The following is a 27,227-nucleotide window of genomic DNA, read 5'->3' as shown; positions in this document are numbered from 1 at the left end:
GCGTGTATCACGCGAACCTTTGCATGGACAGCCACTCTTCCCGCAGGGAGGCCCAAAAGATGCAAAACAACTCGGGGAACAATTAAACTGCGGTGTGCATAATAAATCAACTGCATTTCAATCGCCTTATGACCACACTCACGGCCCTCACGGTGCCGATGCTTTCGTCTGCCGAGCCCTTTCCAATACAACGCCGGAACAACGCGCGAACGCACGTTCGCCGCTCGCTGCACGATGCAGCTGGATGCACATTGCTTGCAAGGAGGAGCTTGCGGTCTATTCCATTAGGCAGCTGGGGGCAGTAGCGATGAATTAATTTCCACCTGAGAGCAACTTCTAACCTCTCCAGGCTGAGAAAAGGGAGAGAAAGAAAACGCCAGCCAGTTCAACGCGCTCTGTTCCACAAAATGAATTGAAGGCTTGTTGAGGTTGATCGTTGAGCCGTGAAATCGTCCTAAATCCCTTCGCATAATCTCCGTAAAACATCATAACTAGTCTATGGTGGGCTGTTGCTGCTTGGTGGCTCAGTTTTGGTGGGTGGATTACTGCGCCATGTAATGGCTCTCACCGGCTACAAGCCATCATTTATGCAATGCGATGACCATAAAATTATAAAACCGAACCGTTTTGTGAATAGGCAAAAGGCTTCGCCGAGGCTGGCGAATACGTGCCTTCTCGACAGGTTGCAGCAAATGACGATTGGTGTCGAACCCGCGGCATGTTGCGCGATGCACTTTAATAGAGCGCAGCTAATGGAGCTAGAAGATCCGATCCGACAGGGGCCAGCAGCAGGCGCATAGTTACATCTGTGCACCCCTGGACTGGTGTCTGGTGTCTTGTTGTTGTTGTATGCAAGCAAACGCAGATCAACAGATCAGGTTGGTGAGGTGCTTGGCAAAGATCAATTGAATGGATAGATCAAGTTTACCTGAACCATATCTCCATAGCCCTCTCTAGCGCTAACGCACCGCTATCATTTTCATCTTTAAAAGCTCTCTTTTATTCTGTCAATTTAGCTGTCCCGGCTCTGGCGGTGGCGCTTACAGTAGTTTGAAGCTGTGGATCGTTTTTTTTTACATTTCATCCCCCATAAGACACAAAGACACATAATAGGGACCCACGAGCTCCAGTGAAAGAAACTCCCAACTTCGTTCTTCACGCTGCCGAACGCCGATTACGCAAAAGGGTCGCTCCCTGCTTTCCCTTTGCGCCTGCTGCCTGGTGACGTATGGGAAGTTTGCCTCCCATTTCTCGCTGCTTACTGTTACTGTTTTAGCGCCTCACAATTTATGGTTTTATTACTGGTGCTGGAGTGCACTGAAATCTTTCCATCGCCATTAGACGCGATCACCGCGAACCGCTAATTCGAGCGTTCAGGGAGAAAGACACACACACATGGCATATCGACGATCGGCTGAACTCACATTACGTGAATGCTTTTGTGCAGTGCAGTGCGGTGTGTATTGTCTAGCCGAAACCTGTACCAGTGCGACGGTCAGAGGGATCGGGAAAATTGCGAATTGGGGGAAAAAAGGTGCGCACATTCGTCGCTTCTCCCAGGCGCCCCATCATATCGGGGGCCCTTACCCTTACCGCTGCCGCGTGCATCACGATCGCACGATCATCTCTCAACCTTCCCTTTCGCACCCGTTGTTCTTTAGGGTTTAGTTGGAGATACATTTTCTTTCCCTTTTTTTTGGGGTCGCTCTCGGCCCGACCCGCTTATTTCCATCGCTCAAAATTGGCACATCGATTATGATTGCAAGTTGATCGGCCCCAAGTGCTGCGGCACGGTGAGAGTTGGTGCATTGTTAGGGCGGCGAACGGTTGCATGCACATTTCTGCACACTTATTCGTGCATCAATTATAGGAGAACTAGTACAATTTGCAAAATAGTACCGAAAGCTTCCAAAACAGAAGTACTTTTCACACAAATAATGGTACTTCTGCTTTGGCTGTAATTTCTTCAATGATCGTTGGAAGGATTAATAAACGCTCGTCCCATGGCGTAACTTCCGGTCATTACGCGTTTCCACGTTTCGATCAATTGGAGCCAACCTCCCCATTAGAAGTGTAAACGACCACACACACACACACACACACTCTCCCATTGGGGAGGGTACGATGATGAGTTCAAGATTCAAGTCGTGATCGTTTCGCAAGCAGGAACCATCACGAGCGGTGTAGAAATTGTTTCCAACTACTTCCCTGAACATCGTCCACCGGGACCGGGGTATGATATCAATTTGCGTTCCACCTTCTTCGACACGATCGGCTTTATGACATACTCCTTTTGCCGACTTCCACCACTTCGACGCTCCACACCACACTAGAGCTTGTTGAGTGAACGAGTTTTGGTGCAACTCGTGCTTCCTGTTTCGATAACTTGTTTTTTGCTTCATCTTTTTGTGCCTGAAAACTATGTTACGTTGCATCTGAGGTCACAGCAGTTTACAGACATGATCTTTACCTTTAAACTGGACGTATTCTAGCGAAACGAATTCTCATGCACCTTGAAGTAAGCACCGATCACCAACGATTGTGTTGTTTTCTGTATCATCTGCGATGGGGGAATTCCCTTTTCCGGTCGGGGCAGCCTGTACACGGTAAACCTGTCGCACCTGGCAGAAGAAAGTAGATCCACCGCTTCCACCCGACGCGACATGACACCGAGTCTGGTCGGAGCCAGCCATCTCTCGTTAAGGATGATCTCCACGGTTGACCATGGACTAGGCGTAGTAAAAGATGTAGTAAAAGATGGCCATTAGATAGCGTGGCACGCGTGATGGAAACCGGCGATCAAGAGTGAAATGGCTTTCGCCGGCCCTTTTTCGCTTCGTTTCGCTTGACCATGCGGGACATCACCGTCGCTCCGTCGTCGACGGACTGGCTGGCCGACAAGCATCAGGCTGAGCAGCGCAACCGCTCAATTGGGTAAGCTTGATCATGAGAAATCAATTTACTGATCGACACGGACAACTTCCCAAAGGGTTAGGGTCTCCCTTTACGATAGGGTCGAAAGTATGCGCGTGTACCGGTATCGGTCCCGTTCCAGCAAAATGGATGAGCTGCGTTACTGCCCTTTGCGTAAGCTCTGCGTGGTGCGTACCGAAAACGGTCAACGCAGCTGTGTGGCATGTTCAGTCGAAAGCAAATCCCCGAAAGCTGAACCATTGTGGTGGCGCCAGATTGTGTCACACACAAACACACACACACACACACACACACACACACACACACACACACACACACACACACACACACACACACACACACACAGGGATATTGAAATAGGGCTAATAATTTGTTTGTTTTCTCCCGCTGCAAAAGCGATCAACTTGTTTGCGAGCTTTAGTTGTGACGTTGTGGCGCAGCATAATTGGAGAAGGTAAAAATGATACATCAAACCGGAGATCTCATTACCAGGACACTTTTGAATGTAGTGCCTGCCCACTGTCCATTGCGCCACGACAATTAGAGTCATTTTGTTTTGTTGCGACGTAATGTGATAGGATTTTCCTGTAAGCATAATAATCGAGCTCTGGGCACGGGAGATCATTTGTCGGTCTTTTTTCCTCACATTAGGTAACGCTAAGGGTAAGGGTAGAGCGGATCGGTGTAATTCTTGGTTAATGAGGTAGTTTGGGAGTATAATGTGTTGTTATGACATTGGAGAATTAACGTTTGATTCAATTCAACTCTGTTTATCATAACAATATATTTAACAAGTATTTGTATGATCTAGTGAAGATCATATCAGATTAATAAGATATCCGATAAATTTTGTTGTAACTCTTATTTTTAGAGATTCAATATCTTCAATATAGAATGTAGGGCATTAAAATCACGTGAAGCCTTCATGAGGATCTACTTCAGATATCTGAATAATTCAAGTATCTTCAGCATAGAATAAAACACATAGGACATTTAGATCACGTGAGATCTTCATTAGGACCTAGGGGATCGTCCGTCTTTCCCTTTCTCGCCTCTTACCACCAACCCTTGCAAACCATTTCCAGAGCGCGAGCTCATTTCCAACGCATTCACTTTCGCTTTCGCTGGGCCCGTTTGGTGCACTTTTCCATCCCAACCACTCCCACCACCACCACCACCAACACTACTACCATGGGCACACACGGCCGAACCGATTCGTTAGTGCGTTAGGAGGGGCACACCACTATAAAGCCCGCCGACGGTAGCCACCGAAGACATCACAAACCATCGCAACCCGTCCGCGTGCAGTCGTGTCGACTATCTCGAGTGTTGTGATCCCGTTGTGGTGTTACCCGTTCGAAAAGCCGTTCGAGTTTGCCTGTGCAAGTTTCCGTTTCCGGATAGTGTGCCCGTTTAGCAGGAAGCAACCGTTCGTACGAAAATGTTCAAGTCTATTGTGAGTAGTGAGATGTGATGGGGTTGACCGTTTTCCCAGTGTTTAGTGTTCTCGTGCTCGTGTCGAGGAAGTTGAAATTCGCCCGAAAATCTAACATGATGTGATCTACCCCTTTCGCAGATCTTCGTGACGCTGTTTGTGGGCGTGTGCTATGCCGGTCTAATCCATCATCACGATCATGATGACGATGTGTCCGAGACGGAGCATCATCACAACATCGAGCATAAGCATGCGACGTCGCACCAGAGCTTCAAGTTTCACCACTTCCACGCCGTGCCGGTGTACGTGAAGAAGGAAGATCAGCAGTTCCTGAAGCATCCGGTTGAAATTTCGGGCCTCAAGCACAACCTGAAGGTGGGTGGCGTTTGGGTTTTTGGGGGAAGAAACTGTGGTAGTCAAGAGGGTTCCAATACATTGATCTACATATTCTACGCTCCGCCTCCAGATCGTCCATCCCGAGACTGAGCAGCATCATGGCCACGGGCTGACGCTGGAGAACCACAGCGAGTTCGAGAGCAAGCTGCACGGCGGACACGGATACGATCTGGGCCATGCCGGTTCGGAGCATATCGGCCAGGAGCACGGTTACGGTGGCCACGAGTTCGAGCAGCACCAGTTCGGCCACGAGCTGGATGAGCAGGAGGAGTAAGGTGCAGAATGGGGACAGCGCGCGGTCATTACGTGCATCGCGTGTGCAAAATGTGATATAGTCATTTAATGTTTAATCTCACCCGCCTCATCCACACCCCGCAAGATGGCTAAGGATCCATAAGTATTAATCCATTTCGCTCCAGTCGTGTTTTTAGTAGCCACTCACACAACAAACAAATTCCGATCATTCGAATCATGACAAAGTATTATTATTCCACTCTGGAAGAGACTTTTGCAGTTGTTAGATAACGTGGACAGAAAGTTAGATTCATGAAGCCTCATACAGCAATTGTGTGAGAGAACGTGTTTTCTCTTCTCAGTGCAAGCTGTTAAGGGTTAAATGTTACTTGTTGTTAACCCTTAATATGACTCGCGAGAAGCTGTTCGCATATGGCACAAACAAAAAAACGTTATAAAATAAAGTCCAAAAGACTGACGAAAGACAAATTCTACACAGGCAAACACGCTACGACTGAATGAACTATTAAATGATCATCAATAAAATCATGAAAAATATACTGTTGAGTGCGGAATTACTTCCCATTAAAAATGATATCACAATTAAAATGAACGCTTTCGATTAGTTAACATATTAAGTGAATTAGCAATATTTATTAGTGTGGCATAATACAAGAAGCCATCCATAAATCCTTATCTCTCTTTCCCTTTTTGCTCTTTCTCTCTGCCACAATTAAGCACAGTTTACAACCTCTATTCGTCCCATTCCCCAAATTTATCCTTACATAGTTTACCTTTAGATGTCCTTGTCTTGCTTCTTCTTCTGCACCAGACGCTCCTCCAGCTGGTCCAACCGGTCGGTCATGGCTTTGAGCGAATCCTTAATCCCACTCTGGATCTCGCTGTAGCGCTGCATCGCAATCACCAGGCTTTCCTCGAGCAGCTCGTTTGCCAGCTTCTGCTCGCCGGCCGTCTTCGTCATCGCACTGAGCTGCTCGCTAACGTCCGGCACATTGCGGAAGTATTCCGCGCCGAGCGTCGGTTCGAGCGATTTGATCTTCTGCAGCGTCTCGAACGTCCCGGCCAGATCGTTCGCTATCGTGTTGATGTACATCTCCTTCGCCTTGATGTCCTGCTTTTCCTCCAGGTAGGCCGGATCGAGGTACGCTTCCAGCTCGTCCTTCCGCTTGAACGATTCCAGAACGGCGCCACGGGCAGCACCATCCGCCAGGTGGCCGGTGCTGGCCGACGGCAGAAAGGACGCCGCGGACAGGATGGCATCGGTTAGGTTTTCCGCCTGGCTCTCATCGGTTGGCAGCGGGCCGAGCAGTTGGTTTAGATTATCAATGCGCTTCTCGATCACGTTCAGTGCATCCATGTTGGGGTTGGGAAGGGACGACGGAGGATGGGAAATCTCTGGAAACAGGTGGAAATTAGGTGGTACCGTTAGAAATCGATCGATGAGGTCATCGGGGAATTGGCACAAGCGTGATAAGCTGCAGCAGGACAGCCGAAATTGCTTGATGAGATGAATATCTGCAACTTACTGTAGAGTGTATTATCACAGAAATCACAGAATTGTGAGTGAAGTTGGTTAATTTCTATAACTTTTATCGAAAACTTTGCTCCGTCCCGAATGTAAACAAATATTTTTCTGGTGCTGTCAACAGTGCGAAGGAGCATGTAGTTCAGGTTGCATCGTCGCGTGCCAACTGTCGAAAGATGGCCGATAGAAAATATTTTGTTTTGATAAAATGCGTTGTATTCAGCATCCAGAACAGAAGGATATTAATTTACGTGCCTTTTTGAAGAAATCATGCTACTTACATTATTTTTTTTCATTTTACATTTTCAAGTTCGCGCAGTGAAAAGAACTGAACCTGCTACCATAAACCCAATTTACTGTCACAATAGAAGTTTCGCGTGCAACTTGAATGAAACTCAGGTTGGTCAACGGTGAAATAACTGGCAGATTGAATTCGGAAAAGAATTGAATATTTTCATGCAATAACATTTAAATACAACGATTAAATTGATAGAAAATGCTCAAAACGTTCAAAAATACAAAAAGTACTGAAACCTCAGAACAATGCTCAGCAAATAACATTTAATGAATCTCCTTCTTGCGGTGTCATCGCATTGCATCGCATAATGGCTTCCCAACACCAAACTTGTGTACCAGCCTGGCCGCTCTGCGCGTGTGGTAGTGTTGGTGCAATCCTCAAGGCTTTGCACGGCGGTGTGCGTGAGCTCGGCATTTTTGCGCGTGAAACGGCCTGGCACGCAGCATTGAGCATACTGTATGTAATATGCTCACGGCAGTCACAACACAACAACAAGCGGATACGCAGCAGCCGGAGCAGCGGTCTGCCGTTTTCAGAACCCAGCACGTTTCCACCCAGAGAGTGAGAGCAAAATAGAAGCAGTAGTAACCTTCACGTAATCTGTGTGCGTGTGTGTGTATGTGCATGTGATGCCTGTGTGAATGCAGGTTTTGATTGCGTTGTGTGATTAGGAGCAGCAAACACCCACGTATCAATTGCTGTCGCTCGCGTGAGGGTCGTTTCACGGCAAAAGATATTTCTGTGTGCGTGTCCAATCTATTGTTCTAGTGGAGCTTTCCTCCACTGTGGGCGAAAGAAAGCGAGGCAAAGAAGAAAAAAGAAAGGTTTTTGTGTGCGCTAGAGCGGGAGAAGAAGCAAAAATAAATAAAAAAGCAGCAGTGAAGTAGTGACAGAGTGAAGCTGTCAAAAGCGAAAAAAGGAAGAAAAACAACATTCAGCGGATGGAAATCAGCAGCAGCAGCAGCTGAGCAGATTAGCAGAGGAAGCTGCTGCATTCCCCAGTGTTGTAATCCCAGTAGTGCGGTGTGCATGGAAAGGAAAGCGCACCCCCGTGCGTTTGTGTGTGTGTGTGCGTCCTAGGTGTGTGCGTGAATGTGTGTGCGCATATGCTTGAAGTAAGAAGCAGTGAGTACGCATATGGTCCCTTCGCCCGAAGCTGTAGTTTTGAAGCACAAGAAGCAAACGCGCTAAAAAGAGTGCGCGACAGTACGCGCTTGAGCGAGCGAGAGGGAGCGCGCGAATAAGCAGCTGCGCCAGAGCAGCAGCAGCAGCAGTAGCGTGGATGAAATTTTCGTAAAAGTGTACACAAAGGCAGCGGAACCTCTGGCAGCGCCAGCAAGCGGTTCTTACGGTATTGTCATTTCGTTTCGGGCCTCCGGCACACAATCCGCTGCTAGATAAGGAGTGTACACATGCAAATAATGAAAAAAATGTTTCAACAATAAAAAAAGAGTGAGCGCAAAAATTGGAAACCGTCGTCCCCCCGTTCCCACAACGGTGTGCGTGTTTATGTGTGTGTGTGAGAGAGATTGGGCGTGCGTTTGTGTGCGTGCATCAAGCGAAAGAGGTGTGATATTTGAAGTGCGCGAGTGTGTATGCGTGTTTGTGTACGTGCTCTCAAGAGGCCGATAGAGAGAGAGAGAGAGAGAGTGGGAAAGAAAGAGCGAGAGCAGTCTAATCGTTGTCGTCAGCATGTGCCATTGCGCTAAATGTTGCTGTCGGTATTAAAAATAAAACCGTGTCATCTTTGCCCGTGCCCGTGTGTGTCCGTTGATCGCACAGTTGATCATCAATCCCGCGCGTGTGTAAAAGTGTGCGTGTAATTTCTCATTCTGTGTGTGTGTGTGTTGTGTTGTGTTGTGTGCGCCCACTGTGCTTGCCGCCTGTGCTGAGATTTTCCAACCAATGCACCGTGTTGTTGTGCTGCTGGTGAAAAAGTGAGGCGTCCGGCCGCCGTTGTTGAAAGAGAGCAGTAATCGAAAAGGAACGGTCGCAATAATTGTGCAACAACAGCGGTATCATCAAGTGCACCACATTGCGGCAGCACGGCATCCCCACGGTCCGCCCCCGGCGGTGGTGGCCGCGGACAGGAATGTGCAGCAAGTTGGCGCCCGAACGCAGCCGCAGTCGTCCTCCAGCCCGCAGCCGACCAGCTCGACTACCATGGGCAAGTCCAAGTTTCCCGGCAAACCGTCGCGTTTGGTGAACAAGAAGCGCGTCTCGGTCCTGTCGCCGGCCGGGCTCACGTTGAGCGATGAGGACAATCAGGAGAACCACGGCCAGCAGCAGCAGGTCCAGTCGGGAGTTGGGAGTGCAACGGGGTCAGTCCTGGCTGCCAGCAGCAACACGCACCGCACGTCGTCGCCTGCCTCGTCCGGGTCGTCCGCAGCAACGGTTTCGATGCGGTCCAGCAGCAGCAGCAGCAGCAGCGGCGGCAGCGAGAAGCATTCCGCGTTCGGACAGCGCAAAGAGCAGCAACAACATTCGTCCGTGTCCGGTGCCGGCCCGAAGGCAACGAAAGGAGGCACAGTGACGAGCAACGGGGGCAGCAGTGGTACAGTGACAGCCGGGTCCGGCCAGTCCTCGGCGACCGCGGAGAATGGAAGCGGACGAAGGAACGGCACCGACAAACAGACGGCCGGAGCAGCAGCAGCATCAAAGGTAAGTTTCGCAACGCTTGTTTATTTATTTATTTTTTTGCTTGTCGTTTTAGAAACATTTTTTTACCTTAAAGACGATACGAGGATATGTTCAATTGTGTTCTTATGTTACACATTTTTTGACCGACCGAATTATCTGCTGATAAGCACTTCAACACGTGTTGCATGTTGCATTGTCTACCAATGAGCTGGCCCAATCCTAGAACAAACGTCCCAGCGTAGCGTTCCTCGGAAGTATGAAATATCGTGCAATGCCTACTTCTTCACATCTGAAATAGAGCAACACCGTTTCATCAAAAACAAAGCTCGATCGTATCGGAAGAGTTTTCCTATGCAATGATTTTCCCATCGATGGCAGAGCAATCACGCCTGTTAAAAACATACCTTAATGTATGATTAATTGCCGCAAACGTTCCGAAACTACATGATAATGCATCGTTCTGCTTCACACAATGCGTGTAAACAGAACAATTGAAAACGTTGCTAAACAGTTTGAGTTTGAAGACCTTGAATTGAAAGGCTATGCTCCTGCACCTTGATTAATTCATTATTACCTTTTACACTCAATGATACACACTCTCCACGGCGTCAAAGGTGAGCGTCCGTACCCCGACCGTGTGCTGTACATCGCGCTCACACAGAAGCTGCAAATGGTTTTGGATGCTGCGCTGCTGTGCGTAATGTAATAACCAACCACCAACCCGCCTTTTTTCTTTGTTTTCCTCCTTCACTGCAGACAAGGCAAAGAAGGTGCGCCGCGCGCAGCAACAGAAGCACCCCAAAAATGACGGGGCGATTATTAACTCTAGACGCTTGCGCGCGGCATTAAATCGAGTTTGCTGTAATCAAATATTCATTTGAGCTCATTACAAAACAGAAACTACCGCCCCAAATTATCCCTCGTTCTCGTACCATTTGCTTCGTACCTTTTTGGCCGGCGGTAGTGGTGGTGTTGGTGGTGGGCTCTGGTTGCTGATGGCTACAGGAAGAGGCAATTAGTCGGGATTGGTATAATCTGTGCAGGTCGCGATCGACCATCTAGCATCCAGCGGCATCTCCACTCCACAGGCTGTGTTGCTACTCACAACAGCGATCGATTTTGAACGTTCTTTCCGGTCGGTGCCGCCGCCGCCGCCGCCACTTCCTTCCGGCGTCCGGCGATTCCGGCGCCCGCCGGTAAGCGGAAATGATCCATCTCGCAGCAGCGGGAGGGCAAAATAGGTTGCGGTGGTGTGTTGTGGCGAATCATTAGCGAGCTGAACGCAGCGTGAAGAAGCGTTCGAAGGATAATAACACGGCACTTAATAACATGTGTCCCAGCGCGGCTTTTGAGCTTTTTTTTGAGAAAAGGCGCGCTTCCGAGTTTTTGAGTTCGTTTTGTGTTTTTTTTGCGACTCAACCTCTAAAACCCTGATCGTTTCTGTTTTCCCCCACCGTCACCATTGCGTCAGCAAAAATGTGATCTTGTGTTAGCTCGTTAGATACCAAAAAAAAATACCCTCCCAAAAAACAAGCAATTATCGCCGCCTCCATGCTGTGTGGAACCAAAAAAGAAAGAAAGGTCAGGCGCAACAATTACCGCTGTCGTTACCTTTTGCCCTTTTGGGCCGGAAAATGGTGTGCATTGGTGTGATCTTTCTCTTGCGTTTTGCCTTCTACTTCTTCTTCTTCTTACCATTCCTTCCCTTCCTGTGGGTGTGCCTCGGGCACTCACTCTCTTTCTGTCCCTGCTCGCTGCTTGATACCACTGCAGCCGCCGCCGCCGCCCCGGCGGGGAGGCGACGCATTTTCTGTCCGAACCACCGAACGCACACAACCCACATGCTGTCTTCGTAATAAGAGGGGGTTTGTTGTTGTAAACGGAGGCTTTTTTTCTGGACTCTCACTCCGGTTCTGGTTGTTTGCTGGCCAAAAACTGCGTACGTGCTCCGGTTTTGTTGCACAGCGTCAGCCGAACCGTTTTCTTCTAGCATTTTCCGGTCTGGCTGGAACAACCACCCTGCTGACACCTTCCAGCGATGCAGAACCGGTCCCACAGAGCCGGGAGGGTAAGGAGAGGGACGGACGCCGAACCGCCGATCGCTCCTCAAGGAAAAAAAGAAGGGAAATGGAAACACTAATCGTGTCCGTTGATTTTGCGTTTCTGCCCTGTCTCTTGTGTGCGTGTGTGTGTATCTAGATGGAAGAGACGCATACACACACATACAGAGAAGCAGGAAGAAGAAAGGAAAGGAGGGAGAAAATGCATCACACGCGCGCACACATATGCTGCACTTTCGTGTCGATTATGTGTAAAGTGTGTGTGCGTGTGGTGGAGCGACGGGGCCCTTTGGAAAGAAACGTTCAAATTCCGGGCTCTGTGTGTGCTGTGCTGGCATTGTATGCACTGCACCGAGGGACGGCTGAGAAACAGCTGAGAAGCATAAAAAAGGGGAATTCCCCTAGACACAATCCGCGTGCGTCACACATTGGACGAGGAGCTTCTGCCGCAGGAGTTGTTGCAGCGGCGAGCGGGTTTAAAACAGCCGAAACACACACTCACTGCCACACTTGAAATGTAGAGCTTCCTTGCCTGGTTGTAAAATGCAATGCCGTGTTCGGCAAGAGGGAAGAAGCCGGGTGACGCAAGATGTTCTAGATATAATGGAAAATCTCTTCCACACACCGAAACAACAACAGCAACCACACCAGCGCGTGTACATCGATCGATGCCGGAGAAATTCAATCAACCCGTGTGGCGGTTTATTGGCACTGTATAATTTGTGGATGCCGCCTGCTAAGACCGTGTTTCTACGTGTGTGTGTGTGTGTCTGCGTGGTGTTAAGTGTGATAAAAAGCCACCGCCGCCTCGACGACCCTTGTCGCTTTGCTAGCGCAAGGAGGGGGATGAGGTTCAGAAGCGTGTGTTGTGGTAATCGATCGACCCTTCGAAAAGCCGCCTAGCTGCTTCTCGCCCTGTGGGCGCTATGCTATGGTCATTAAAACTAATTTTAACAAGAACGCTCCCGATCTCCGCCTTTCCTGCATAACGCCCGCCTTTCGGTCGACGGAACGGAATTAAGTGCCACTTTCTTGCGCCTTTCTTTAAGTGCACAAAGGACCGCACACACACACACACACACACACAGAGGCAGACACTGCTGTGTGGCTGCTATGTAAATGTAATCCATTATTTAAGTACCACCGCTGTGGCCTGGGCTCTCTGTTGATCGATCTCGGCGTGACCGTGTGTGCACCCGAGGGAAAGAGGCTCCTATATTTTAACTCTCTCTCTCTCTCTCTCTTGGTCTTTTCGAAAGTGCCGGCAAGCGCCACCTATACCTCCCTTTTTTACGTGTGTTTGTGTGTGTGTGTGTGTGTGTGCGTTTGTATCAGTGTGCCCTTTTTGCCCGAGTGTGTCCCGATGACGGAAGGGGGGGGGGGGAAAGGACGATGCGCGCAGAAAGGACAGAAATGACAGAACACGGCAGAGCAGAGCAGAGCGGTGGCAGTGTGTCCAGGTGTGTAAAACGCAAACGTTCGCCGCAAAAACCCCGAAAAAGCCGCTACGAGTTTATTTTAATGCCCTTTGGGCAAGTTTTCAATCTTCGCTGCTCGTTCCTCTCACTCTCACTCTCTCTCTCTCTCTCTCGTGCGAGCGTGCTTTCTCTCTATCTCTCCTGCCTTGTACACGGGAACTGGTTCGTCGTTCCCCCAGGTGTGTGTGTATTGGTGGTTGTCACACCGCGTAAAGAGACCGATTTGCGTTATTTTATGCAACAAGAAACGGTGAGGTGATACAAAAAAAACGCGAGACTATTTATTAATCGATGCTCTGGAGGAACGGGTTGTTTTCTTTTTCTTTCTTTGTGGCCCTTTGCCATTGTTGTGCTACAACACTGTGTGACCCTTTGCGTGTCTGTGGGGCTCTGTATGATTGTTCTCATGCCTTTTATGCAAATGATGCCGGTGAAATTGTTGGGGAACAGAGTGCGACGCTTTCGCTTGTAAACATCGTATCGATGTACAATTAGTAAGCTTGCAACAAAGAAACCCCCGCATGGCATAATCAATGGTGCATTCCCTTTTTGTTTGCGGTGCTGTGTTTATGTTTCATTCACACCCCTACCCCGAAATGATCATTCACACACATTATAACTGGGGTCGATGGGTGATACTGATGTACCCGCAGTACGCACCCACCAACACCACAAACAGTCTATAAATTAACCGTTTCAATTAAGGCGAATAAAACGCTAGTCAATAAATAAATTATCCGCAGTAAAGATGAAATATGCGTTCGCTTGCGTGTGCGTATGTGTGTATGTTTGTCTCATCGACCCAACTCTCCCACCGCGGGGTCGTCTACCCGTCATCTCTTCGAGCCGAAGGCGAAATCAATTCACACACGCAGAAGAGAGCATTTTTGGATGGTGTGGAGGTGAAAATTTCGCTCTTCCCGCAAACAAAAACACACAAAGGTGGCCGCACACTCCCCCCCCCCCCCCTACCAACCCCCCACGGTCTCCAACTCCCACCCGTACAGTGTGTGCTCATTCATGTATCTCTATGTGTACGCAAACACGCGCAGAAACCATCGCATATACGCGCACACACACAAACACATGCTCATCACCGTATACTGACCAGGTGCGTTTGAGAGGCTTTTGCGTGTGGGAGGGAGGGAGGGTTGGTTGGGTGTTACATCGTGTTTTCTGCAGCGCAGCTTGAAAACGCGTTTTCGTGTCGCGTCGGATCAATTTTCTATAACAAAACTCGGGTCCCCCTTCGTTGTTGCAAGGGCACAGGGGTGAGAGAGAGAGAGAGAGAGAGAGCGTGAAAGAAAAAGAGAGAATGTAATATGCTCAAACACCACCAACCGAACATGTGTAGAGATTGAGCGTTTTGCGGTGTTTGAGGTTGAAGATGTACGCGCCCGCGTGTGTGTGTGTGTGTGTGTTTGTACCTTTCCCTCCCCCCTGCAAGAAAGGGGATGATTTGGTAGGGTGACTATAGCGCGACCAACTCCTGTTGGGTGGTGCATTCATGAGCGCCGGCGGGCCATCAAGAAATGATGAGAGAGAGTGAGAGAGAAAGAGAGTGCGGATCCACAAAACTTCTCTCGAGTGTGTGGCGGCTGCGGCGGCGGCAATGGTGGATGATATCATCATCATTGCCTTCATCGATGTGCACTTACACAAACACACACACACACACACGCACACAGAAAGGGGGAATGGGAGGCTGATGATGGGCGACGATGTAAACGCGCTCTCGCCTCTGTAAAAGTCGCTTCTGTTGCGTTGCGTTTGTTGCTGCCCGTCACGCGCAATATGTTTCTGCGTGTGTGTGTGTGTGTGTGTGTGTGTGTGTGTGTGTGTGTGTGTGTGTTGGTGTAATATCTCCTTTTAACTGTGGTGTGACCAAAGGGGGTGCTTTCTTGACGTTGCCCTTTTATTCGGTTGCTGACTGGCGCGAAAAGAAAGTGCAAGAGAGAGAGAGAGCGCCTTCCTTTTCCCGCGCGTGTGCGTATGTATGTTCGATGTAATACAGTTGCAAATCGACCCCCAAATTGACTTCACTTGCGCCTGCAGCCAGAAGCGAGAGAGCCACTGGACCCACTCTGTATGTGCGTGTGTGTGTGTGTGTGTGGGCAAAGGAGAGCGAGAGAGAGCAAAACGTGTGCTGCTGCGTGTGCGCACTGCACACAAACTCCGCGCGCTAGTGTTGTTGTTGTTGGTGCTGTTGCTACTGCTTTTTATTTCACAACAAAAACATAGCTCCAGTGTCAACCATCGGTTCACCGTGTGTACCGTGGGTATATACCACCCCCGCTGTCTGCCCCGCCAGCACCGTTTAATAGTTGTTTCTTCTGATAAAAAGGGCATCGTCGTTGTGTCTGCCCGAAATCAAACGCTCGCGCACATCAGAGTAAGAGAAAGAGAGAGAAAGGAGAGAGAAAGAGAGCGTAAAGGCACGCGGTTTGCCAAAAATAAAAACAGAAATTGTCACTGCCTCGCTGCCTAGACACGAACGCTTGGTTTTGATGGGTGGAAATGGGGAAAAACTAGGTTGAAATAAATTAATGAATTTTGGATTATTTTCGCCCCTAGTTTGGCGAAGCGGGGGGAGCTTCATCATCGTCGGGGGGTGGTGAATTCATTTGCTATTGATTGAAGTTTTGTCATAAAACTAGCCTTATTAACACTTTGGATCCTATAAATATGCTTTCATTCGTTATCAATGTTGTCTAATTATATAGGGTGAAAAGATAAGAAGGCTGCAAATTTTAGGCAATTATTAGTATGAAACTTTAATACGATTGTTCGTAATTGCCATCCTGCTACTTACTCTTTATAAATAAAAAAATAAAATAAAATATGTATGTAGAAGATTTTTATCGCTTCTGCTTCTGAATGAAGATTTTAGGAGTGTTTTGTGTATTCGTCAAGTTACCAGAAAGCCTGTTTGATAGATTTTTTGTGGAGTGTTGACATGATTTCAGCCACCAAACATGTCAAAATCCATGTAAAAAAGCTGTCTTATATCGTCAAAGGCCCCAATGACTGATAAATGAACTCAATGTAATATATAGAAGGAGCTTATCTGGACGACCGAAACGTGTACTTATCGTTGGAAAGTTCAGTGACATATCGCTTCGTTTGCAAAACATTATACTTCAACCTTTTATGCTAAAACATGTAATCCCAGGGTTCCAATTTTCATTATCACTTGCTCAGCTTACGGCCAATCACTGCCCAAACTTTGGCCGTACATTCTTATTAAGGACGCCCAGAGGACGCCCTATCGAACCTGGCCAATCACCCGTATCCTAAACGGTTTGTCCTCCTTTCTTTCGGGCCATCATCACTTTTTACTGCGTCGACCATGAGCGTTAGTTATCTGTGCCGTGCCACGATCGTATCATGTTGATTAGCTCTCTTATCGCCATCCTGCCATCATCATCCTGCCCGTTGAAGAGCTTAATGAGAAACTGTAAGCATATTCATAGCAGTTTACACTGTATTCACACGCCCAGCAGTGTAGCATATGCATAGGAGTAGGTGAAAATAAGAAATATATTCATTGTAATCCTGCCGATCTGCATAGAGAGAGAGACACACACACACAAGTAAAGAATGGAAGAGAGTAATAATGGCCAAAGATAAAACCTCACATGCAGCTTTTGTCCTTCGATGGTTGTTGGGCCAAAGTTGCCAAAGCTGGCGATAAAACTCGGGAGATTGAATAAAAGCTGCTAACCCTTTCACCCGACCGAAGGACGAAAAAGCCGCCCCATCCAACCTCAAAAGGAAGGTATACGTGTGTATTAAGGAGTATTCAATTACATTCACTCAATATCTCGTTTCCAGCAAGCGGGGAGCGTTGCTGTGTGCAGTAATGCTTACAGCCCTTAATAAAGTATCCATTTTTTTCCACCTTGTGTGTCGTCGTCGCTGTGGCGGCCCACTGCGGCATCAAATTGCACGTTGCAGCGACAGCACGACACAGCGCTTTGTGTGCTGCAATGGACGCAAACCACAGGAATGTCGCTGTTGTGTCCTTATCCTTTCGGCACTTAATTTTGAACGTGTTGGGGGGTTTTTTTTTGTGTGTGTGATACGCTCCTACAGCAACACGACGTTCTGGTCGCTCTGTGTTCTGGTCACGGTGAGAGAGTGTGAGAGAGCATTAAAAGACAGGCGCCATAAAAAAAGGACACGGAGAGATAAATGATAGCTCGAGTAGCTTAGATGAATATTAAAATTCGGGCGCCCGCTACCCGATGGGAAAGTGCGATAGAGCAGGAAGCAAACGGGGTTCTGTTCGGGAAGCGATGCCAGCAATATGATACTACAAAAGGTCACTTATTTGTGCCTGTGTGTGTGTGTGTGTGTGTGTGTGTGTGTGTGTGTGTGTGTGTGTGTGTGTGTGTGTGCGTATCTTTGAACCCTCTTTTTACAGGCCAAAAGCATAATTCATCCGAAAAATGCACGCCACAGACGTCGCCAGTCGTGGAAGATAAATGATTTTTTTATTGCTTTTTAAACATGGCAACCGCACCTTTACACTCAACAACCATTCCTCCGCCCGCAGCGTGAGGGGGGGTTGGCGTATGTTGGTGTAGTTTGATGGGTGGTGGTGGTGTTAGGTGGCTCACCAATAAGCCACACCGAACGCGCACGAGACATTGTATCGGTGGTCGTTGGAGATAACGCGATAACGGCTTCAAAATAATAAACGGCGTCGTAAAGTCTGTTTTTCCCCTGTTTTGCACACACACACACATAGAGCAGCAGCAATAGATGAGGAAGAGACTGCTCGATTGACGCAATGTGACGCACAAACAGTTCCCCGGGCTCCATCTCGTGTGCGCCCGCCCTGTGGACGATATCGGAAACTCGTCGTGCCCACTTGTTCCGACATTGCTGTTGGTTGTTTAATCTTTCCGTAGCATAAAACACACACACACACACGCTGCTACATGGACGCAGCAGACTCTGCAGACACGAAGGTAAATGAGCTGCTGCGCTCCTAGAATGTTGCCCTTTTTGACGTCTCCTCCGGGCCCGCGTTTGACGCCTGGTGGTGGTGGTGGTGTCGTCCTTTGTCCTTTCGGCGATGAGCGCGAGTTTTTCCTCGCCCACACCAATCTCCCATGCGACACAAAACGGTGAGCAATCATTCCGATGCAGATGTGTGTGTGTGTGTGTTGGTGTGGGAGATATGGGAGAGAGAGAGAACATATTTTCCACGGTTTGACGTCGCCGTGTGGTGGTTTTTCCTGCCTTTCCTTTTTGTGTCGATGTCGTTGCCTTTGTTTTCGTGGCCCCTGACACTGATTATCACGCATCAACTCCGGGAGAATAAAAGAGAGAGAGAAAGAGAGGGAGAGCGCGCGCAATGTTTTTTGGGTGGAGAGTTAATTTACGCAATCCGGCCGCGGTGTCCGCGTGTTTCGGTTTGTGTGTGTGTGTGTGTTGGTGTGGAGATCGCTGACACACTGTTGCTGAAACCTAAGGGGGGATGGTGGTGGCGCGATAACAGCATGGGGAAGGGTGTTGAAAAATCAGACTTTTCCAGAGTCCAGAGTGCAATCTCCAAAAACAAAACAAAAAAGTCGAAAACAACAACTGCTAAGGGGTGGCTGGTTGGTCTTTCTCCCCCCCCCCCCTCCCCCCCCATAGGATGGGTGGGTGGGTGGAAAGAATCTTTTTTGGATGCGCAATAAAAACGTGCCACACACCAAACTGAGTGTGCCGAGCGCGGCGTTATGTGTGGTGTGATCTTTCGATAACCTTGGGATATATTTATATGTATGCATGTATGTATGTATGTGGGGGTGTAGGTGTGTTTGGAATGTTTGGTACTACAGCGACTTGCATGTGGCGGTTGTTGCGTGTTGTGTTTGGGTAATTTGTTTTTTTAATGCCATTTTCGATCGTTTGATGAGATTTTAGTAAAAAAAAAAAGAAAGAAAAGGTAGGAAACAACACTTTTCGCTGGTTGTGTGCTTGGTGTACACATGATGTAGGACCTACACATACACATGATACACAGCATTCAAACTCCAAAGCGGTAGCAATCTAATGCCACTGTGCCAAAGGACGCAAAGTACGAATTTGAAGTGAAATTGGTTGGTTCCGAATTCCAAACCCAACTAACGATTTTCCGGACGATGAAAAACTATTTCCTCCATTTTTTGTAGTTCCCCGTTTGCTAACAGGGGAAACAAAATACAACTGGATGGAAATATGATACAGGTTGAGGTTGTTTTTTGCACCTGTTATCCAACCGTCATCGATTCCCGGTTGGTCCCACCCGTTCTGCGTTCCTGGATCGCTCAACACGTGACTGGTGTTTTAATTTCTGCTTTTTTGCATCTACGTCTGTGCTTCTGTGAGGAAATTGTCGCAGAAAATAAAACCAAAGCCAAACGGGGGAAATAAAAATCGAACCAACCAGCTACCACGCGGGCGCTCGCCGAATTGGCCACAAATCGGTTGCAGTTTTTAGCAAAACACAAACAACAAGCGTGTTGTGTGTGTTTGTGTTTGCATGGTAGTTGGTTGAAACTTTTGAAAAAGCAGGGACCGATAAAACGCATGCATATGCGCTCGCCGCCGTTTGCCTACACCCACCCTGGCCCCCGCAACACGTTGCCAATGGCACATTAGCAAAACAAACAAAATCCTTTCGCTCGGTTTCTTGCACTTTTGCATCAAACGCCACCCGCCTCCCAGTGGCGCTTGTTGTGTTGCCAGTTCGGTGGTGCTGGGGGTAGTTTTTGTTCGTCTACCTCCCTCTCTCTCTCCCATGCCACAAAAAAAACAACCCCACAACAATGCAAACGATGAAACACATTCGAAAACAAGGACACAGACGTTTTGCGAGTAGAAAAACACACGAGGAAGGGGGGAGGCTACTTTTAGGCGATGGCGCGCCGCGTGATGTCGTTGAACGGTTGCACAATGCATCATGCCCTTGTTTGGTCGCTCCCTCGATGCAGCGGCCTCGTCCCTCCGGTCGCTTTTCAACACACACACACACACAAACGCACAAGGAAAATGGCTTCATTTAGACCCGCGCGCGAACGTGTATACGGACATGGGGTTTTGGGTTGGTGTGTAACAAAAAAACAACAAAAAAGGAGCCCAAATTGACATCCATCCTTTGCCACGGACAGGCTTCACAGGTCCTTGGAATCGAAAAACAATTCCGGTTTGAGCGTGACATCGAAAGAGAGAGAGCGAGAGCGATTGAGAGTGAGACGGTCTAGTCGGTCTCGTTCTCGGGAGTATTTCTCTCAATGTTCTACCGACAAAAAAGGACCCGAACTGGGAAAAATATCAAATTTTCAGAGAGAGAGAGAGTGCAAGAGCTCCACAAAGGGGGGCAAAAAATGGAAAAAACAAGCCCAGACCAGAGGAGCACTGCAGATTTTGGCTTTTGTGGTTGATTGCATGCAAATGGCGAATTGAAAAGCATGTCCCCCCCGCGTGTTCGTGTGCTGGCTTTTCCTCGCTTTCTGTACTGTACGGCGGGACGACAGGCCGTGAGGCATTTGAAGAATAATTGCTAATTGCTTTTAGGGAGGCGGGAGATGAGGCCGCGGCCACTGCCCGAGCAGGAGGAGGGAGGTTTGTACGTCCAACTTTCGCATATTGATTGCATGTTCAAATTTCGGAGTGTCCTCCCCGTCACAAACGATTGGTTTGGTTGGAGTCCCGGAGTTGGTAGCAGAGGGAAGGAAAAAGGACAGATAAAAAATGATTTTACAGCTATATTCGATTTGTCTGCAACATGTCCTGTATCGGAAGTCATCGTCATCGGCACATGGAACTGCGATGCGATCGATTTGCAGGGTTTGTTGTTTGCCACACTGCGAGTTCAGTGCGCGAATTTATTTGAATCATTTCGGAAGGAACGCTTTTGTGCTTAAACGTTGTTCTTTTTGTAATGTTTTTTTTTTATAAATTTATGTGTATGTAAACATTCTCAATAACAATAAAACAGATCCTTTTTAATCCAATTGCGATCACTTTTGTGCTTAAAAACCCTTACAAGACATCCCCACCACCGGCAGAAAAGGCACGAAAAATCCACATAATTACGGTTCTTTTGCACAGCTGGTGGCAGGTGTAAACCCTTCCCAACATTGTGTATCATTGTTTTAGCACCCACACCGCCGAAATCATGTTTTGGTGGCACACAACACACACACACACATGGTCGGTACCGTTTCAGTCGAAATCATCTACCATATGCGCTCTCCTGGTATTGCCATTTGTTTGTGGTTATCAAATTAGAAGTGGTATTATTATAACCCTCTCTCTCTCTCTCCCCCTCCGTCCGTATCGAGTGGGATGGAGGAGAGGAGAGGAGTGTGTAGGGAAGAAGCAGCCCTCACTTATATCCAGGCCTAATTGCTTTCAGGCAGGGCAAAATTGAAAGAATAACTATTTTTTCCCTCTCTTCACGGGGAGCGGTGGCAAAGCACTGACGGTGCTCCCGGTACCACCGTGCCAGATACATCCATCACCTAGCGTAGACGCCTTAATTGTTTGCGGTAGCTCACCCCGGAACAAGGATCTAATTGCATTTGGCAATTCATCCCACCGAGGTGGGTAACAATAGGACGTGGAAATGCGAAACAGGCGGAAGTCTTTTACCGTCCGCGCTACCACCACCCTGTGTAAGGTAGCGTAATGTGTCACCCTCTCGTCTCAGACTTCCGGTATGTGTGGGTGTGTGTTTCTTTTTTATTGCATCTGTTTGCTTTCTCCTTAAGAAAAAGGATCGATGTCCGGGGACCAAGCGTGAGCGTAATCGACTGAGCAAAGTCGCCGTTGTCGTCGTCGTCGGAATTCCAAATCGAAATCCCTTCGTTGTGCCACGGCGCGCGATTAACTCTCACACACTGTTATTGTACGGTGGAATAGAGTGTGAAGCAAACTGATGGCTGAACTGTGTTGGGCGGGATGACGGGGGTTTGTACGAGGGGACGCAATTCAATTATTCTCATAAACCCGGCCCCTGCCGGCCCCGTCTACCAGACGATATAATACAACCATCTTTCTAGCTGCTTGCTGCTGCTGCTCGATCCTGGCGCTATTACTGAGATGGGGAAACGATTTAATCAAATGCTACAGTTTCCACTTAATCCAACCGTCGTGTGTGTGTGTGTGGGTGCTTCGTTTTCTCTCCCCCAGACCGGATCATTCCGATGCCTCCAACCATTCCATTCTGCGCCATATCCTTTCGCCGGCGTAGTAATTGCATGTCGAATTGACATGAACGATGAATTCAGAACGAGCAAATGGAGTTGGCTGTGTTCGATAGGAATTGCATACGAATTTTCCCCCGGCACGTACACACAACCACCACGGAACAATGCTATGGTGTGCGATGGGTGAGAATGTTACATAAAAGGGGGATTTCAGATCCCTTTTTTCGGTTGAGGGTGGTTTTATGCGTCGGTGTGTTGTGCGGCCCCGCTGCTGGCATAAGCTAAGCCCGCCCGAAAGTTATCCCTAGCATATAGTTTGCTAAGACCGTTATGATATTGGGTGAAAGCTATCGCGGGCATTATCGGGGCGCCGTTGAAAGTTTTGTCGGCCAAAAATATCATTCCCGTGTGTGTGTGTGTGCTCGCTGTAAAATGGTGCCGGAAGTTGTATCGCAAACACGTTGATCTCGTTGGCCGTTCCAGAATCACTTTTTGCGTACGGCTAGTCAACGGGGTTTTCGCTCCATGAGAAAGTACGTCCCAGTCCACCTCCATCAGTGGGACCCCCTCCCATGGGACAACGTAATGAAAGCGCGAAACCCAGACATGAACGGGAGCCAATTCCTCTGTGTGTTTCGGGAGCGCATCTGCTTTTGGGGAAAAGTTTTCGACCCTCCCCCCCACCCCCCAAAAAGGACCCGAGCGACAAGGACACATGGTGCAATATGTTTGCGTAGTGAGATACTACTGTGCTTCCGAAAGTGCGATAATATGCTCGCAGTAGCCGTACCTTCGGCACGGCACTTCCAAACTGCATACAATCGGCGGAGGGCCATTGTGCCGCGTGATGTGCTGCATGTGTGCAGAATGCTCGTTATCTCGATTATTTATTCGCAAACGGGATTTCTATCAGGCCACACACGCAGAGCGGCATCTGCTGCTGCTGCCGGTATTTACGGCAATTGTTTTTCCGATGCTCTCCCAGTGTTTGGTGTGCTGTTATCGTGGTTTCGCTAGCATATTTTCACGCCCCCCGCCCACGGGTTCGATCCGGGTTGATGAAGTATGGAAATTAATTTCGAGCACGGTTTATAATTAAGATTTGAATACCTTTTCCCCCCGATGCGTTATCACCACGATAAGGCACACTCTTTCGGCGTTTTCGTTCATGTGCGCCGTACTTGATTTATAATTTTGTGCCTGTGTCAACGAGACACAATTTACAATGCTGACAAATAGAATGGAAGATGTGGAAAGAAGTGGGCCCGCTGAGTGAGGCAGCGTAAACCCTTGTCAAGCGGGCACGGGCAAATAATAGTTGTCATGTTGGTGATTGATCGAATGTTGAGCACAATTTGGAGAAGTAGAAGAACAAAAAAATAGATGTATCTATCATGCCTGTCAAGCGGAGAAGGCCACAAATGAGGGTGTGTGTGTGTGTATGTGTTTATTGGTTCATTGCACAGAAGGATGGACTTTGCTGGTGCAGACGTTTTGCATTAATTTATACAACGCTTCTGCGTTTTTGGCGCTGGGATTGAAAGAAAACAGGCGGGAATAAAACGGCTGCGCGTGGCAAGCGCAATATAAAACCGATTAATAACGATGTATTGGTCGGAGCGCTCCCATGGTGTCGTGCCAAGCGTTGGAGCTCACGCACTGTTGGTCTTGCGATCAAATCCAAATACAATCCATCTTATTCGTAGTTTTAATTTGATTGTTCTGCGATGAGAGTTGCTATTATGTTACTTTGATTCCACGATTATTCCCAGACGAACGAAATCAACTGTGATTGTAAGTAAGTTACTTCACATACTTCACATGGGGAATAAACGGTTAATTTAAACCATTGAATGGCCTATCCATTGCTACCGTTTAACAGCTCTTGACGAAAGCATATATATATTGGGCCCTATCTGAGTAGTTATTATTTAAATGCTACACAAAACAAATTTTCCCTCTTTTGACCAACCTAACAGTGCTCCTTGAAATGTTCGCCCATTTTCGGCACTCTAAACCTTTTTTTCCAGGGCACATTGCTGAAGTATTATCCCGAAGAAAAGGGGACGAAAGTTAATCGCCGTTCCCCTCCGTCGGTTACGGTTGCGTTGTGTTACGCTCAATTCAAATCGATGCGTGTCACCCTGCGGCGGCCATTCATCCGAACACTGCTAATGGATGGCGACGCAAACGTAGTAATTGATTTTAATTCCTCCCCACCCAGACTCTAAGCACTATAATAATAACAATATCCGTTTGTGTGACAAATCCGCAAAACCGGAAAACCGGAAACCCGGGGCAAAGCCATTTTGAATGAGCTCTCTCCGGTAGTTCACATTGTTCACATTGACGGACGTGTGCACACTTCAAGATGTGTGTGTGTGTGTGTGTGTGTGTGTGCATTTTACTCAGTAAGGATTTTGGGAAGTGAAGCCTATTTGTAACACAATCGCACACTCACTTTTGAATGAAGTGTGTTAGCCGCCGCCGCCGACCGTTGGAAACAAAATTGAATAAACAACAGTAGTAGTGTGGTGGCAATTAATTTCCCCCCGGCGCTCTCTGCTGCTGCTGCATACGGATCTTGAACAATTGCAGTACAACAGCTCTTGCCGGCCGGGTGAAGTGGGGAGGGGAGGGATATAAAACAGTTTTGCATTCTCACCCAGCCAACCCCCAGTAAGTGAACCATTTTTCATTCGCTTTCCTTTCATCAATGCAAGGACCGCGGGCAAAACGCGGGGAGGCGAACGACACTGAATGCTTCATTAAACGTTTTTTTTTCTTCTCCTGCCAACCACGGCGCCGCTGAATGCGCGCTGTCATCATCATCCAGCCAGGAAGAAGGGACTGCTGGAAAGTGCCCTCCCGGCGCAAAAGGCGCACTATTCGAGGCGATTGTGACAAACGTGACGAATCGGCACACCACCCGGGCTCCAGCATCAGTCAGCTGCTGCTGCTCTGTGCGCTTTGATTTCCAATTTTCCAATTTTCCCAAAAGAGCCAATTCTACTACCTCCAAAGCACGGCGCATGCTGTCTGTGTGTGAATATTGAATTACCACGGTGGCGGAACACGGGGTTTAAGTTCATCAAACGTGCACGAATTTGCCTGCAACACTTGCCAGGATGACGGTGGCTTGTGACGTGCTGTTTGCTGTGGCAAACGCTATGATCTGTGTCTCTCCAGCAGCAGCAGCAGCATCGGTCGACAAAGCAACATCGACGTACGACGGTACGAAATTTGCAATTCGATTTCCGGCTTTTCGGTGGTTTTGTGCGCATATAAATGCGCGCCATCGCGTCCCACAGGACGATCATCGACACACCACACACACACACTGCATTGATTTGTGCTCGCTCGAGTTGTGTTGTGTCTTTGCGGGTGCGGCGAAGGTTTGCTGTTTGTGGCAGCCTGTTGGGCGAGGCGAACTTGTCTAACAGTAGTTCCACACTGTGGTACTGCCTGTTTATCGATGGAAAGTTCGCGATGTGTCCTCCGCTTTGCAGCAAAACAAAAAACCCCCTTTCGAACGAAACTTCTCCTTTGCATTTTTGCGCAACGATACGTCCTCTTTTCGTCGGTATCGAAAATGCTAGAAATCAAATGCAAACACGCCGCCGCCGCGATCATGATGATGCTTCTGACGCCGACCGCACATTGCACTGTGGCGCACCGAACCCTTTTTTCAGTGGCCTTTTTGTTGCGCACCTCACACACACACACACAGCCCGCGAAAGGAAGTGGCCGGATGAATGATGGCAATTATCTAGCGCCGGCGGTTATCGAGCTGTGTTTGCCGCTCCGGTCTCTATTATTAAGTGTGGCTTAAAAAATACCAATAGCTCCTCCTCCCCACTCCTCCACACACACACACTCACACGCATGGCCACTCAAAGCCAGATCAATCAAAAACTCCGTTGGCGGATGATGGCGGCTGGCGGCTGCGGCGCTACGCAAATCGCGCTCTGCCGGAGCCCAACAACGAACGGGGTGGCGCCATTGTTGGCCTCTAATTGGATGATCTCTCGGTTCCGAGTCCCGCTCGCTCGCTGAAAGGGATGAATTGAAGCGCGCACATAACGAACAAAAAATATTTAAAAAGCAACAAAAAAAAGAGGAAAGGAACTTAAATTGCCGGCAGATGATCTTGTTAACGGGCATTGCTTGGTTGGTGTGTGGAGTGTTATTTTTGGTTCCGGAATTGGGGATTGGCGGCGTGATGAAGATTTAATTTGCTGGTTTTGATTTCAACACTCCGCCGCGCCGCACGGGGGAAGCTTCCCCCATACAATATGCTGCAGAGGGGCCTCAGAGGGGCAGATTGGTTTTGATTCGGATTAATTGAAGCTTAATGCGTTGGAAAAATGTACGCTTTTGTGTGTGTATGTGTGTTGTTCGTGTGGGTGGGAAGCAACAACAACTGGAGGGAACTATATCCGTTCTAGATAGCTAATTAGTTTATTTTTAAAACCCAATTTTTAGCAGCAGCAGCATCGTTCCTTTCGTGTGTGTGCCATTTCCAACCACAGCATTTTTACCTTTTTGGCAGCCTTTTGCCAACTGCAATCTCCATTACGAACAAACTTAAAAAAAAAAAACAAAAAAAATCGAACCTTGTATGACGTTCCCGTCGCGCGTTTGAAAGGTAAATAAACATAAAAATAAATCGTTACCCCCCCGGGGGCGGGGTGGGCTTCTGTGTGTGTGTGTAGCAGCTGCTTTCGCTTGAAGCGTTTCTTTATTTTTGTTGGTGGTGTGATTTTGTGCTGTTGTTGTTTAGCTCATTGCCGCTGGTACACGTAAAAGTGTTGAACATTTTCTATTTACCTGGCGCGCAACAAGCGCGCAAATAAATGAGATCATCACCCCATCATTTGCAAGTCTTTCGCGCTCGTCGCGCGCGCCCCCTGGTCAATGTTTGTGCTTACGCGGTCGTTACGCGGCGGTTACGGTTTATTTTTCTTTTTTTTCCCCCAAAATTCACCCCCAAAAACTGTGTCTGGGTGTGTGAT

General features: G+C 48.2%; 3 protein-coding genes across 4 annotated transcripts in view; 2 read left to right on the top strand and 1 right to left on the bottom strand.

Moving 5' to 3' along the window:
- Positions 1-4,200: 4,200 nt before the first annotated feature.
- Positions 4,201-5,444, top strand: LOC120951589 (histidine-rich glycoprotein). The gene is made up of 3 exons (XM_040370386.2): positions 4,201-4,390; positions 4,511-4,744; positions 4,836-5,444. Exons 1-3 carry the CDS (start codon positions 4,376-4,378, stop codon positions 5,037-5,039), a joined length of 453 nt encoding a protein of 150 aa, XP_040226320.1. The 5' UTR covers positions 4,201-4,375; the 3' UTR covers positions 5,040-5,444.
- A 177-nt stretch (positions 5,445-5,621) lies between these two features.
- Positions 5,622-6,679, bottom strand: LOC120951588 (uncharacterized). Its single transcript, XM_040370385.2, has 2 exons — positions 6,547-6,679; positions 5,622-6,415 (listed from the first exon to the last, which is right to left on the bottom strand). The coding sequence occupies exon 2, from the start codon at positions 6,375-6,377 to the stop codon at positions 5,796-5,798; it is 582 nt and encodes a 193-aa protein (XP_040226319.2). The 5' UTR covers positions 6,378-6,415; positions 6,547-6,679; the 3' UTR covers positions 5,622-5,795.
- Positions 6,680-7,276: 597 nt separating this feature from the next.
- Positions 7,277-27,227, top strand: part of LOC120949012 (histone-lysine N-methyltransferase trithorax) — a 119,994-nt gene continuing 100,043 nt past the window's right edge. Inside the window, exon 1 of one of the 2 annotated variants that reach the window (XM_040365941.2) lies at positions 7,277-9,504. In XM_040365941.2, coding sequence (XP_040221875.2) covers positions 9,007-9,504 — 498 coding nt within the window. In that variant the 5' untranslated portion in view covers positions 7,277-9,006. The remainder of the gene's footprint in view (positions 9,505-27,227) is intronic. The other variant, XM_040365940.2, reaches the window with a different exon arrangement.

The sequence above is a fragment of the Anopheles coluzzii genome, chromosome 2, assembly GCF_943734685.1.
Source record: "Anopheles coluzzii chromosome 2, AcolN3, whole genome shotgun sequence".
NCBI classification, from domain to species: domain Eukaryota; kingdom Metazoa; phylum Arthropoda; class Insecta; order Diptera; family Culicidae; genus Anopheles; species Anopheles coluzzii.
Note: the sequence above shows the minus strand (reverse complement) of the source record. Positions and strands in the feature narration are given on the sequence as shown.

What these genes read in the sequence shown, in the direction of transcription:
- LOC120951589 (XM_040370386.2), top strand. An exon ending in GCCTCAAGCACAACCTGAAG is followed by an intron (nt 4,745 to 4,835) that starts GTGGGTGGCGTT and finishes CTCCGCCTCCAG; the next exon opens with ATCGTCCATCCCGAGACTGA.
- LOC120951588 (XM_040370385.2), bottom strand. Translation starts at nt 6,377, where the DNA reads ATGGATGCACTGAACGTGATCGAGAAGCGCATTGATAATCTAAACCAA.